The sequence below is a fragment of the Ciconia boyciana genome, chromosome 6 (assembly GCF_034638445.1).
Source record: "Ciconia boyciana chromosome 6, ASM3463844v1, whole genome shotgun sequence".
NCBI lineage: Eukaryota > Metazoa > Chordata > Aves > Ciconiiformes > Ciconiidae > Ciconia > Ciconia boyciana.
The window spans coordinates 19,204,274-19,220,052 of record NC_132939.1 but is presented as its reverse complement, the minus strand read 5'-3'; the positions used below and the strand labels follow the sequence as shown (position 1 = coordinate 19,220,052).

Sequence of the window (15,779 nt, the reverse complement as noted above, 5' to 3'; positions counted from 1 at the left end):
TTTCTCGTGAATAATCTGCTGGGGATTGTGGGTTACTGTGAGATGGTTCAGAGTTCATCAAGATTGGTGGCAGTGCTATTTGGCACAGGCCATTTGTGGTGCAGCTGTTTCCATTTGCATTTGATTCTGTGGCCAAACTTCAAGAGGTTTTTACAGATGTGGGCACTAATAAACAAAGGGACAGAAAAGAACTAAAGATGTATCTGTCTTTATAAAGGAGGTTGCTACCTGACTTGTGTCCCTGGCCTTGGTAATTGCTTAGACATCTGCATCAACTCCGACGTGTCTTGGTCCATGCCATGTTCCCCAGTTTTAGGATTATGCTCATGATTTTCATATAGTAATCAACTATTAAGTGATAAAACAGAGTAGCTGAGCTTCTCAGCAGGTGTGGTCATTTCATGACATGTGTTACCCATAGGCATCACAAAACAGTAAACTATTGAGCATAGAGGAAGCAAGCAGGAACTCTCCTGATTTTTCTTGTCTTTGCATGTATCTCTTTCTATATAACTGCATCTGGGTTTTGTATCTTGCTGGAGTGCATGCCTGAAGTTGTGAATCTTAAAAGTTAGCCAGTGCCACATGAATATCCAGTCTAACTTCTGGCATAGTAAAAGTCCTAGAACAACACCCAGTGGTGTGTGATGGTACCCAGTGGTACATTCAGGCTTATATAGAAGACCAACCTACTTGTTTAGATTTAAGCGAGATTGTGTGTCATATGTGTAAATAGCATACCATTTGTTAAAAAACTGATTATTAACTGGTTCCCTAACAGACAGCTAATCACATGCCCTGATGAGCAAACTTTCTATTGCATGACCAAAACAAGAAGCTGTGTGAACTGACTACCATTCCTAGAGCACCAGAGAGTATTTCTTGTTACTTGTTTGCATTTATAATACTTACCCAAAATACTTTGTGTTTCAGTATGAGCTTTCATCTAAAGATCTCTATCCATTTAACGCTTTGATAATAATAAATACATTTGTATTGCCACAGAGGACCTAATTTGTGTAGCTGTGAATGTCTCGTAAATTGTCTTCATCTGTAAGGCTGAGAAAACAGGAGCTGCATACCCACACTGGGATGTATAGTGATGGGCCGCTGCGGGCAATCCCATCTGGCAAGAATTTTAGTATTTCACACCATTCTTGCTAATGGCTTAAAGACAGCTTTTCCTTCTTTACAGATGATAACTGGTATGTTTGTTTGGGGGTTTTTTGTTATTTTGCCATAAATATCTTGTAATGCATGGTCCTGGTGTTCTCTGTGCCAGTTAGTCTTTCTTTAACAGCATTTTTCCAAGCATTGCTCAGAGCCAGCCTGTTTCTTTTGTTACAGTCCTGCTTTGCAAGTAGCATATAGCTGCCTTGCCTTAGTGAGAGCTCTGTGAGTTATTCCTCAAAGCTCCATAGGGTTTGGGCAAAGGCATCCTTTAATAAGTTGTAGCATAGTCCACCAGATGGGAAGGAGAAATCATCACCAAAAGTGTCTTTGTTGCTGTTTTAAGTGATGTCTTCATAGTATTGTAGCACAAAGGCAATCTGGTCATGGAGAAGACCTTGCTGTGCTGGCACTGGACAAGAATGGGACAAAAACAGAGCCTATGCCCTAGTCAGCTTACAATCCAAAACACAAAGCAACTGTTGGAAACCCTGTGGTGGGGAAGTCCAAGCTGTTGTCAAGCATCACAGAAAAGAACAGTCTTCAGGAAGGAGCTGAAGAAAAATGATGATGTAGCTCTGTCATTAACAATGATGCTCTTCTAAGTGTAGGGGGGGTGTTGTGAGAGCACAGAATCGTTTGCCTGGATATTTAACAGGTGGATGGTAGAACCTGGCTTTGGAGGCTGGTCAGAGACAGAAGTCAACCTCAAAGGCCAAGGAAGAGATCCTAGATTGGTTACAGAAGGGGCTACAAGGTATCTAGAAGTGAAGGCAGCTAGTTCATGTTAGATATAGTATTAAAAAAGGAGACAATGGAGGCACGGAAGGAGTGGTCAAAGTGGAAAGCTAAGAAAATTATATTGCAGTGATGATATGATATCTATTTTGAATTGCCAGCAGTGGGGCAAGAATGTATTGATCAAAGTGAAAGAGATGATGATGAATCCATTTAGATACAAGATATCTAGCTAAAATTAGACATGAAATTTTAGCCATGTGGGTGGATAGGAAAATCATAATCTTCGAGGTATAATAAAGAAAACATCTAAAAGATGCCAGTACAACCAAGTTGTAGGAACCTGAAGAAAGCCTGAGTCAAAGGTAACACCTGCACTACAAGCCTGAATCATAATCAAACAAGCAGTGTTGTCCCTAGGGGTAGAGAAAAGAAGAATTGTAATGAGGTGGTGAGGCTAAGGGTTCTGTTTTAACCTTGTTGTGTTTGAGCTGATGATAGAACAACCAAAGACGTTAGAGATGAAAACCAACATTTTAGTTTATTCAGGAGAAAAGGAAGAATACTGATTTTTTATCTGAGTGTCTAAATTTTGCAAATTTTTTGTGTCTGTTTTGGGGCAAAAGTCACAGCTTTTTTTTTTTTTAACTTCTGGTAGTGGCATCATAAATCCTCACAGCCCTGTCAGGTAGTTAGCATAGTTGTATACAACGAAAAATACAGTCATTATAGACAAAATTGTTGTTGATCAACAGATATTTATTGATCATTCCCAGGGGAAAATGGACCATCCTCTGTGTTTATAGGAGTCCTGCTGACATGCAGGATTTGGAAAAGACTAAAATGACTCGAAGGATGCAGGAATGATTTGAAACTGGTGGGCTGTCACATCTTGTGATCCACAGAATACAGGCAAGTTGGCGTAATGAGGAGGAGAGGCACAGTGCTTTTTTGTTACATTTCCAGTCTAAGCTACAGAACAAGCCACAGTCAACCATGGGGAGGCTACTGTGAATTAGAGAGCTCTGGAATCTGTGCTGGTTCCTGGTATAGCCAGAATCTGAGGGGCACAAAGGTAGTTTAAGACCACATTTCTCCATATTCATCTTGGCTGCTCCATGTCTTTCACATGCAGAAATCACCCCTCCTTTGCTATATTGTTTAGTTTTTGTTATTACTTCTTTACTGTTTTTGTTCCTGAAAGAGTAAATAAAATGAACCAAAAAGAAAGAAAAGAGCCTAGGATTATTCTAAGCTTGCTTTTATAAGCTGCATGCGCGTCTCTGATATGATATGTAGTGGGTCATTTGAGGTTAGGAACTTAGAGCTTTTATTGGGGAGGTGGTGGTGATGGGATGCAGATGGAAAAATGGCAAAGGGAATAGATAGAATGCTGCTGCACGCAATCTCTCTGCTCCTCTCCAATAGATGAAATTATTCTTGTATTAAGCATTTGGCTTCTTTGTCTTTAAAGACCAAAGTCTTGTCTTCTTCAAGCTCTGGAACTTAACCAGAGGTTTTTTGGTTTGTGTCTTGGCTTGTAGCAGGGACATGAGATACCATGCAAGACGTGGACCTCGGTGTCTTTATGAAAGCAAGCTGTGGCCTGTGAAAATTTTTGCAACCTGTTAAAGAATATATCTAGTGAGGAAAACAAGTAACAGAGAACTTACTTTTAACACCACATGCACTTGGCTTCATATTGAGTTGCAGAAGCCTGATGTTTTCTTGCTTTTCCAATGTCCTAGCAAGCAGAGAGGAAATTGTTGATGGGGACAGCATGGAGTAGAAGGCACAAGGGACCACAGGTGCTAAATCCAGCTCTGATACTGGGTGACTGTAACCCTGGGCAAGTCACTTTGCTTCGCAGTTCCCTATCAGTAAAGAACAGGAGATTAATACTTGTAATGCTTCTTTCGTGAAATGCAAGGATTAGAAGAGCTGGTGTGTCCAGAGCATCCAAGATGGGAGAGCTAAGTGCTCTTACAGAGTCTTTTGTCCTAATATAGCTCCTCTCTGTATTATCACAGCAGGTAGTGTACATGCTGCCAGCCAGAGGCTGGGTCTTTCCTTTCCTTGAACCTCCTTGCAACAGCTATTACAGAGCAGGGTTTCCTACATTTTTACAGTGCGAAGACTGATGCTGTCAATCTTATGTAGACAGGATTTTTAAAAAAGCTTCATTCACCAGTAAGTTACTTTTCATCTCCAAATGTAATAGGAGACTAGTTCTGGTTAATGTTCTGGGATTTTTAGAATTTGCTTGCTTGCTTAGAATAAATGGGAAAAGTAGTATGATAATGAGATGAGAAACTGTCATATCTGGGAAATATAAAAGGGAAGGGGAAACTCGGGAAAATACTTCTCAGTGTTTTTCTCCCCTACAGGCTATGTGTTATTTGCTTTCTCCTAGATCCTCCAAGAGTTGGCACTGGCATACTTCCAGTCCTATAGCACTTTGCTAAAGTAAAGGATTGTAGACGCTGATGTGGACTCAGGAGATCTGGATTTTCTTCTGTGCCACAGATTCAGGAAAGATGTAGTGTCTGTATGCCTTATTTTCCAGCCTCTGGAATAATGCTCTTTCTTTCCTTTGCTTTTTCTGTTTGTTTTTTTTCTGAGTGTGTATTCTCTTCTTTTATGGAGTCACTCAGACATATTCACACATACATAGACAGATGGATAGATACAGATATACAGCATTTAGTGGGGATTGTGTAAGCTGTACAGTGGTAGTTAGAACTGGTGCAACACTTGGAAATGTTTAAACCCCCTTTGTTGGCCTGTTTGGAAATAACATATGTACTACTACTGTGCCGTGTAATGCGCCAGCAAAACATTGGCTTGCACAGAGATGGAGGCAGGTGCTGAATTATGCCCCTGTTTAGTCGAAAATCTCCTAGTTGGGGGCTATCCTAAAAAAAACCGCATCGTACTGGAGGGAATAGGGTTGGCGGGTGACCAGCTGCAAGTCCGAACTCAGAAATCCTAGCTGCAGCATAACCACGTAGTACTTGTGGAATGATCCCTGCAGCATTTATTTCTTGCACTTGACCACTGGGGAATGTGTTTGTCATCCTTCTCACTCCTGTCACATTGGGGGTTTTGTCAGATCAGAATACATCGTTGCTGTGCTTCTCTGTGCCCCTTGACTTGTCATAGGCACAAATCTTTTTCAAATGTTCTCCCCTGTTCATTTCCATTATTATATCTGGTGCTTCTAGGTGGCAAGCAAAAATGAATAACCTTGTAAATGCTCCCTGTCTTTCAATTTGTTTTATTTTTCATACAACATGTCAGTGCATTTTTGTTGAGTGTTTTTAATAAGATGAAGTTGATGAAAATAAATTGCTTTGCAGTTCCTGCTGTGGGTGACAGAAATGCTGGGTCTGTAATTTTCCAAAACTGTGCATTTGAAACCAGTGTGGAGGGTGTTCTGTATGCCTTTAACTGCAATCATCTTCATAAAATACCTCCCAGGAAAAGAAAACAGCTAGCAATTTGAATTTTGGGGGCAAGATGCACTGCTGATCCAGCTTCTTCTGGGCACAGTGAGCGAGGGAGCTGTCAAGGAGAATTTTAGGATTGATTCTGTGCCAGGCTTGGGTCTGCCATATGGGATAGTTAGCCAGATCTGTCTCTAGTATGAGAGGGAGAATGAATTATATAGCAAACCCTCTTACCAGAGTGTCTGTTAGCCAAGGCTTGGAAAGTGAGGGTTGGGACTTGAAAACGTGGACATCCCAGTGCCCATGGCTACTGCATATTGGCTTTCTTCTGAGCAGTTCAATGTCTTGCTCAAAAAATGTAATGCAGATAAATGGTGATCTCCATATTACCAAGGTGTACTCAGTAGACAGTCTGGTAACTACTCATCTCTTTTTGGAGAGATGATAACCCACATATTCCAAATGTGATTTTCAAGTCAAGATTTTTCTCTTTTTTATTCATTTTAATGAAAAAAAAGGTCAATATTACAATATTTCTTGTAACTGTTTCTATTTTGATAAAAATTGCAGAAAATACCATATTAATTCCCTAAAGTTTAGAATTTCATTTTGTTGTCCACTTTTTTCTGCTTTTCTACTACTTATTTCGCTGCAAGACAATATTAATGTCCGTCTCTTACTGCATTCTCTGCTGCATTTCTGTAAGGCAGGGAAATGCTTTTTCCTTGTGCTGGCTGGTAGCTGACACATGGAAGTCGCGCAGGAGCTGATGATGGACCAGGAGCTCAGATCCCACTTTTGCAACTTCAAGGCTAATGCCATTATCATTAAGCCAATTTTACTTTCCTCAGAACAGCTTTTACTCCTTCTACTGTTCCATCTTTTTGGAAACACTGAAAACAGGAATAATTAAGCCCCCAAATTTATAATAATCTTCTCCTCTTTCCATTTCAAATTTAGAAATTTCCTCTGAGATTATGCTGCTTGAGGTACAGAAAAGACAATATCCTGCATTCATTATTTTCATTGTCCACTCAAATTTGAAAAGTTGGATTAATACTGGTAATAAAACTATCTTGCTGTAAAGCAAAGCATTGAGAGATAGGGATCGTACAACACATACAGTTCAGCCTGGTCTGCAATGCTGTTAGGAGGAGGGGACAGGGAAGTACACTCAAAATTTAGAAAAATATTTCATTCTTGTTTGCAAATTTTTTGGTAATGTCTCTCAAACAAACTGCCAAGGATTTGAATGCCTTGTTCACCCTTGCATTGTTGCTTTACAGAAACCGCCTTTCAGATCATGTGCCCTGCCATGCAACCCTGAAACTCACTTCAAAGGAGTTAGGCAGTAAGGGAGGAATACTGGTTTCTGCCTTTCTTACAGGGGTTAAACCAGCCACCAGAGCCAAAGAACAAAAGTGATTTTTCAGTAAAAATAATAATAATTTGTTATTTATACTTGTCATTTCAGATTCTGAATAAATAATCTCACTGCATAATTTCTTCATTCTGTATTAGAATAGTATATGCTGGGCAAACAAGCAAGGAGACAGTAGAGCACAAAATAACAGCGGAGGTGGAAAAAGTCCATGGAGGTTTCAAGCAATCCTCTTGCCAATAGAAGCCTATTGCTTAGTCCATGTTATATCTGGTTTATTTTTAAATTATTCAGTTGACAGTGTTCCTGCCACTTCCCTGGGGAAACTATTTCATTCCCACTATTAGGCAACATTTCCAGAGATTTATACTGTTTTCCTCTGCTTGGCTGCCTTTCATTACCCCTACTTACAACAAGACGGTCCATCCATGGCAAGTCCTTTCCTTCCAGAAGATTTCAGTCTTCTCTCCGTGACTGCCAGGAGTCCAATGTGAGGTCTGGGGTTTCCTCTCTTGCTCCTTAGGTCCCTGTTGTGCCATGTTTATTCACTCAGTGTAGCATTTTTCACGTGTGAGTTGCAAGGGAGGGCGGCTACTCCAGCAATCACTGCTGTTCAGCAGGAAAAGCTGAGGCCATTACGTAGGCTGCACACATGTAGTTTTTTATCTTTTTTCGTAATTTAAAATATTCACCTTTTTTTAAAAAAATTCCCTCTAGTTTGTTGACATCTGTCTGGTTCTCGGGTGTCCAAGATGGAACAGTATGTGAGTGCAGCTTTGCCACAGCTGTTTTATAAAGGAACTGTCAGCTTGGTTAAGGGACCTGAGGCTTCCTAGTATGCAGTCTCACTCCATGGTAGCTTTAAGAGCTGCTGTGAAAGCTTATACCTGATTATTCTATTCTTCCCCTCCTGGTCCTTTAAGTAATTTTTGAATTCCAGATTATCTCTTGCTATTGAACACTGAATCCAACAGTGGCATGTCTGAAGTTTGCAGAACCCCTGTTAAAAATATTAATCATTCCTGATTTTAAAATTCAGATTCTCTTCCACTGTTCTTTCCAGAAGTGTTCTCCTTGACTGCATGTAAATAGAGGTGTTTGTATGTAACTGTGTGTGTGAGGGGGTTGGTATGATAATGTGCTTACAAAATCCTGGCTTTGTTATTTTCTAGGTATTTGGTGCTAGAACATGTGTCAGGTGGGGAGCTTTTTGACTATCTCGTAAAAAAGGGAAGATTGACACCAAAAGAAGCCAGGAAGTTCTTCCGACAAATCATCTCTGCTTTAGACTTCTGCCATAGTCATTCAATATGGTGAGTACAGCCATTTCCAATGGAAGTTACCTCTTACATAAATGCACAGAATAAAGGGATCTTATTTCTTGATACTTTTACTTACTATTAAGTAACTGATGTTGTAAAGTTCTAAAAGCATTGTGTAAAGTGCTGATGTATTTTTTAATTCTTGGCTGTCTGTGAGATAGTGCGCCAGTCACAGATAGACTTTTCATGGAGAAGATTGTCCATCATTTCTCACTGGAGGAGAATTCATTCACAGGGAATGCTTTAGCCGGGAAAACCAAAACCACCAAGGAAAAGAAGTTTAATTTCCATCATTCTTGGGGCACTTGCTAATAACTGAGAATTATATACACTATATCAGAATGAATCCCTGAAGAAACTTGGGACAATTATGAATACAGCAAAGTAATTTTAGGGTTTTCTTCAGTTTTTGGAAACCTACTGGCTTTTGGCAACCTTCACTGAGTCCCTTCTGGGCATTTGAGTCACTGTTGCCTTTAATTTCCTTTTCAGTAGGGAAGAATTTCCTTGATCTGACTGCTGTTGATACTCACTAACTCTGTCATATAATTTAACCATCAAGTGTGATTTAACCTGTGCTTTCAGGTGGTGTTTTAGATTGGACCAGTTTCTCCTTCATCTTCAGCAAGTTTAGGTAATTTAAATTATGCTGAAATCAAGTTGTTATAATCAGTCTGAGCACAGAGTTTCTGTATAGCTGCTGACCCATAACTGCCTGCTTATTTCTCAGAAATGCAGCTCCTCTAGATTGGCTGGGGGAGACCATTTACATTATGTCTGTGTGGCTGCTTCTCCATAGCCACAGACAGCCATAGATCTCCCCTCCAGGAAGCTGAGGGCTACTGATAGATACTGCAGTAGTTGGCTTTGCATAATCACTGTGTGGTTACTTCTCAGTAACTGTACAGTCATTTTCTGTACCCCCAGTTTTGTGCTGAGAACTTGCAAACCAGACGTCCACAGCATTAATGGCCACAACAAAAATGGATGCCTAAATATTTAACTTGCTCTTCTATCCCCCTCCCTCTACTTTTCTGACTCATTTCAACAGGAAATAGTAATCTGAAAGAGAGCATATTTCTAATAAATTGAAAGGGAAATAAGAGCCTTTCTTGAGCATATATTAAGAAGAGTATACCCTTAGCAGAAGAGGCAGTTCAAAGGTGGTGGATTTGGGTGAGAAGGTCCTGAGGACAATGCCTACCTGGCACAGGCAGGGTTACAAAAGTCAGAGAAATTCCCAGAGGAGCCAAGAGCAGGTTGCGTGCCCTAACTAGAGGATCTAAGTTTTCTCTGTCGACAGAGATCTCTGACAAGTTCTATTCTGCAAATTCCACAATTTTTCCTCCTTGCTAATCACCTGGGTTGAGTGATCATGACCTTCTTATAAGCAGCATAATCCTTGGTAGGTTGTACAGCTGTTATTTTTTATGTACACTAGGTGTACCCACTGGTGGATTGCATAGATACATGTTTCTGTTCCCTACGTGGCTTAACACTTAGAGACCCAATCCAAGAAGACTCAAAAATGTTTAAGTACAACTGAAGAGAAATGATTTAGTCTTCCAAATGAATATTCCAGAGAAATACAAATCTCCATTGGGATAGAAGTGTCTATGAAAGCATGCATATATACACATACATACTAGTCCTTTGGGCTTGTGATGGATACCTCTTGATATGGCAGACTTTAATAAACTGAGAGGATCATGGTTGAGGCTGTCAGACAGATAAGCACCTCTGCAGGTTTAACGATATGTGGAATTTCGAAGGCAGAGTGCATGTCTCTCTGGAGGAATCAATTTTCCTCTGTTAAACATACTGGATTGTGGGCAGTAGTCTTGTTTAGAAGTAAATCCCCTGTCTCCTTGCCAACTCCCACTCGACTAGCATCTAGTGCTGAATAAGTTAGCAGTAAATCATAAGCTCTTCCTCCCTCCAGGTCATTCTGAGACTTGTGTGGTCTGTGTTATATTAGACTCTGTTGTATTCTGGACAGTTATCATTAAACCCTTTTTGAAAATCAGAGCATGCATAAAGATATGTGTGTGCGTGTGTATAAGTATAAAAGTTAATGTGATTTCCTAAGCAGTGAAGCCTGACCTTGTCCTGTCGTGGGGCAGTGAAATGACAAATCATCTCATCAGCCAGGTTATCCAGTTATGACCACATTGAAAAATGAAGGCTTCTGCTTTGGTTAATGACTAAATGTGGGTGCCTCTAACCTACTGGCAGAATAGATTGATAGCCTGGTGCCCCCAGCCCCGTGTCATTGTCCCATCTTCTTCCTGTATGTCCCAAAACACTGTGAAATATCTGTGGCTTACTTTCACAGCAGTATGTAACCACATTCAGCTTTCACTGCTCAAAACGTATTGATGCACTGGGATTCCTGGATCAAAGAATCAGAAAGGATTCCCCAATCCTCCCATCAGTAAAAGGCTGCTACTGTGCGGAGAGATCACCTGTGTCTGAGAGGTGTTTTCAAACAAGCAGCTCAGACAAGGAAGCAGAATAGTCTTGAAGCTTGAGTCTGTCTGTGTGTTGTTTTAAAAAAGTATGAGCTTTCTGTTCTTATTTTATTTAATGGAAACAGTGGGGGAAGATTTGATGTACCTCACTCCGAGGTGCAGTCACTTACGGGGTTTTGTGGTACAGGTTGGCCATGGGGGAAAGCTTACAGGTAACCTGGATAGGGTTCTCTAAGGACTTTTCTGTGTACATAGCACCGTGCCGTGCTAGGGACCCACAGGCAACCATGGGTGCGAACAGACAGCACTGTGCAGAGGTATTACGTGGGATCCTGCAAACAGTGTATCTGTGTTACCTTGCTGCTTTGCCTGAGCTGGCAAGCAGAGCGGTTAGCTCAGTGATGCAGAATTATTGCTTCTGCTTCCAGCTCTTCCTCTGTGCTAGCTCCGAGGGCTCTGCACCATGCTGCAGTGCCCGGTGCAGACGCGCTCAGCAGTGGTGCAAGAAATGGCAGAGGAACAGTGTAAGACCATCCTAGCCTATGAAGTTTTCTTTGGACATAAGTGATGTTTTTTTCCTAAGCTGCCATTCACCTAATGCTGGGTGTCTGCTCTCCTAAATTCAGGGCCTTTAAGATGTCTCAGCTGGGTGCCCCAAATCAATAGTCCCTTTTGAATATCCTGTCTCCGTACTGTGGGAGAGCTTTCAGCTAATTCAGTGCCGGCTATATTTTCTGTCGGAAACAATGTAGGAGCATGTATCAGGGTAGGTCGCAAATCCTTGCTTTCCTCAGGAAGAGTCTCTTTTATCTCGAGCGAGGGAATGCTGCAGCGCCAACAGAGGGTGGGAGCTGGGCGAGGAGAGCTGGCGGGCGTCTCATTGGCTGGGTGTGACATCACCAGCAAGAGCTGGGATTGGCGGCGAGTGTATTTTGTGTGTGTTGGGGTTTTGCTTTGGTCAAGCTCATATTTGGTGTCTGTATCTCACAAGCTGACAAATAAAAATATGATTACAGAAAATGCCCCATGGCAAACCTTATTATGGCTTCAGAGATAACAGATAATGCCAATTACTGCACAGGGCAGTGGTGACATTGAGAGGAAATCCCCTGCGGTAATGAGCAGCAAGATGATTATTTCATTTTATTTTTGTTTTGGTCGGGTTTCATTTTGTGTTTTTTTCCCAAGCATGCACAAGAGGGGGTTAAGGCAGGTTCTTTATGAATATTGATAAATGACAATTATGAGGGCCCTTTCTCCTTTCATTGCCTGGGGCTGTGCCTGCTTGAGTATGCACAAAGCTCTTGCTGAAGTATGTCTGCGTGTGCATGCGTAGGCATGGGGGTGTGTGACTTAGAGGGCTGAGGCAAAGGGTTGAGGCAATGAATGAGAGCTTTGTTTGACTTCGCCTTGTGTTCTTCCCGTCAGTGCAGGGGGGGAGAAGGCTCCTTATAAAATAATGCTTCAAGATTTCACAGCAGTAGTGCCAAAATCTCTGGTATATTCCTGCAGGCAGGAGCTGCAGAGCACTGTCAGTAAAGGAAACATGCTTTTAGGGAGAAATCTGGGGTGTCTTTGAGAAACAGAGAAAGCTGAAGAATGCCAGGTGCCATGTTCTGTCAGATAGTGCCACCCTTCTAGTGACTCCTGCTCTGCCTTGCTTCATTTATAAGGAGTGTACTGTAGTGTTCTGCAGGGGTGGTGTGTCAAACACTTAAGACTGCAGCAGCTGGACAGTTTGAAATCATGACTCAAGGCCTCCAAATGTGAAACCGGTCTAGAAACTGTGGAATTTAATAAGGTGGGTTTCTGAGCATTTTTTTTCTGGTCCTTGAGTCTTTAGGTTTTCAAGTTTTCTTTCAGACCATCAGAAGTGAGGAAGGTACCTTTTTCCTCTGTTGAGCGCTGAGATTCACCAATCATTGCTGGATCCAGGAGTTTCAGATCTGTGATTGAGACTCATTCTAAAACAGTGAGGAATTTTCAAATTTCCCTTGTACAGGGAACTGGAGAAAACCAATCAAGTACAGCAGCTGTAATGCCAAAGGCAAAGTTATGAGCTCAGCTAAAGTCAGAGGACATGTATTTTTGTAAGTTTACTTCTTTATATAAGCTGCTGGAAACTCAGAAGTGGCATAGTCTTATTGTAAGCATAACCAGGTAACATTCTCTGGCAAGTACAGCAGTGGTGATCAGACCTGACAGTCTGTTCCAGCTTTGAAATACATGAATATATGTTTTGAGGCAACGATGGTAGGGAAGAGCAATATTTTTTAATAGATCGATAGAAATAATTGTTAAAAAGCAAGCGACATTTTATGCATACAAACCCTTCTCCAAGTCTCCTGGTATGTTTACAGATGTTGTCCTTTTTCCTAGCTATAACTATATTTATTTGTTCTGCAGAATTCTGTGAAAACTTACTAAATTTGAGCATAGCAACCATGGCTCTAAACAAAGATTCTTCTGTAGGTAGATACAAGTTACACATTCAGATCTGATTTGCAGAAGCAAGAGAAAATAAGATTAAAGTTTTTTTCTGCTCAAGAAAATTAAAAATACTGCTTCTCATACTATTAATTATTACTGATAAATTATTTGCATCACATCGGGCACTTTTAAGAGGCATACTGCAGAACAATTATTCTGTGGTCTGGCCCTTCTGGGAGTTTGGGGTCAGTAAGAAAAGCATTTGCAAAGTAGCCAACAATTTGATTAGTACAAATGACCTGTAACTACTCCAATTAGCAGGTTTCTTGAGTTAGAAATCTGTGACCTACAATGAGTTGTCATAGAAACTGATATGAGCATTTCAGCTCAAAAATCACTTTAAAATAATGGGTTAGTTCATCATCTCGTGCCAGGTGACATAGCCCCTTTGAATCCAAGATCTGGAGTCTGTCACTACACCAAAAATCTTCTGCCAACCCTGGGTGACAGGGAGACAGTGTTTTACTTCTCTTTTTTATGTATGCTGCAGTTGCCTGCAGTACAGATACAGCGATATTCCCAGAGCAGGAGGACGGACTAGAAAGGTAACGGAGGAAGCTAGAGGAGCTGTCTGAATAACATCACTGGGAGCAACCAGAAAGCAAGTATGGCCAGTGTGTAAGTGGGAAGCTGAAACATGTTAACGCATATGTGTGCCTTTCATTTTCTATGCACCACTTCCAAGAACTGTGCCCATTTCCATGGGGCAATTTTTTCAGACCTCTCTCTGTATCCATCTTGTGCTGCAAGGGAATTGTAAAGCCTTTGTTGTAATCTTTAAAAGAGGGATGGTCTTGCGGAGAGTCTGACAGTGTGTGCTTCCCCTATCGTGGCTTGTTTAATGGCTCCCTTTCATTCACACACTCTCCCTTCAAAAGCCTGCTGTATGCAGGCTCCTGGAGCTAACTTCTTGCTCTGTTGTCGTGGTTGAGGAGCTCCGGGCAGTCTGAGGCTACCAAGGATCAGGGTTACACAGACTTCTTCTGTAGTGCTGCATTTCTCTTCCATATTCTTTCTCAGCATATGCAGGGCTTAATAGGAGAGTTTGCCATGTTTGTCACTAAAGAAGCTGCTTTCTTCTCTTCTGATTTTCCAGCCATGTGGTAAAGCCCCTACAGCTTTAGAGCCTTTAGAACAACGAAAGGGTAACGAGTCCTCTGTTCACCTGCAGAGAGAGGAGTTGATGCGGTCATATAAGACATGGAGAGCCAGAGAGATCAGCTGGAATGGAACCAAATTAAATGCATTTACTCTGAATGTTCCATTAATGCCAAGTAATTACCACATACAGTGGGATTTTTGTTTTGTTTCATTTTGGCACAAGATAATTCTTTCCAAATATGAATGCATGAGGCTGTCCAGGTTGCTGGGCTCTTAGGTAAATTATAACAAGCCTTTCCTCTTCCCATATGTTCCTCTCCCTTCCTTCTGGCATTTGAAAAGCTGGCAATACAAAGGTGGGAAATGGAAATGCAGAGAGGAAGTCTCATTCCCAGTGACAGTGACACTGGTTCTGCCACTCTGGTGCAGACTCCTGGCCTGACTTCTACCCCCAGGATGCTGCCTTGGCAAATTCGAAGTGGTCCAAAGGGAGATAGCAGAGAAATGTTCCAGCTAGAAGAAAATTTTCATTGGGGCATAGAATTCTCTTGTGGTTGAATGTGGAAGCACTGCCTGATCCCACTGGCACCCTGATCTCTGAGAGGGAGTACTGCCACAATACAAAAAAAATACTCAGGCTGCCATGAAATTCCTATGCTAACCATTCATACTGGGCACCAGGGACTGTGTTGAAAGAGGGATGGAGAAGGGTCAGAGAGATGCAAAACTGCCATATGACAGTTCTTGTATTTTAGGGCCCAGTCGTCAATAAATGTAACGATTCTTGAGAGAGTCCACACTCTCCTCTCTGCTCAGTGGGCTATAGTGAAGAGCTGATAATTCTTCTTGGTTTTATTTTGGTGAGTGTCTGGAGGGAAAAAAAAAAAAGCTTCAAGGTCTGTTGCCACTCCAGATTTCCTTTCACACATACTATCCCAGTCCTGCGAATCCCCAGGTCCCAACTTAAGGCTTTCAAAATGCTGTCTGGGAGGTGGGTCAGGACCTCTGCCTAAAGACTGCCATCAGCCCACGTAGGCTGATCATTCATAGAAAAGCATTGCACAGCACAGTGAGGTGAACCTTACTCCACATTTGGAATGTGGATGGTGGCACCCCCTTTTTCCTCTGTCTCTTGCAGTGGGTCTCCAAAAAAAACCCTGAATATATGTGCCACTTCCTAGGAACCTCATTTTCCCACTTGATCCTCCCTGACAACCCAGGCCTAAAACTGTCTGTGTTGTGGATCCCAGCTGATGGGAAGATGGGATGAAATGGGAAGAAGGAAACTCCATTCCACCAGTGAATGCTGTTCTCATTTTCAAAGGTGTCATCCTTTCCCTTTCACCATCTCTCAGTGGTCTGGGAGTGGGGCTGGTTCAAGGTTCACATACGTTCTGCTCCAGCCAGGGCCTGTGGCAGGTCTCCTAAGGCTGGTAGCTTTGAGGCATGGAAGGGGAGCATTTTTGTATTTCCTTTAGATGCACCATTTTCCTGAAATAGCATGAGATGTTTTGTAGTGAGCATGCATCCAAGCTGAAGAAATGCTTGTGGACATCCTGTGCCAAGGTCATGCTGTGCCTTGATCATTCCTTCAAGTTCTCTTCTCTCTAAAAAAACTACACAACTTTAGGATAAGCAAAGAATTTCAAATTTTAGG

The 15,779-nt window shown here is 41.7% G+C and overlaps 1 protein-coding gene across 1 annotated transcript in view; it reads left to right on the top strand.

Moving 5' to 3' along the window:
• BRSK2 (BR serine/threonine kinase 2) overlaps nucleotides 1–15,779 on the top strand; it is a 325,682-nt gene that overhangs the window by 223,966 nt on the left and 85,937 nt on the right. The window contains exon 4 of the mRNA XM_072864668.1: nucleotides 7,911–8,051. Within this exon, the coding sequence (XP_072720769.1) occupies nucleotides 7,911–8,051 (141 nt within the window). The remainder of the gene's footprint in view (nucleotides 1–7,910; nucleotides 8,052–15,779) is intronic.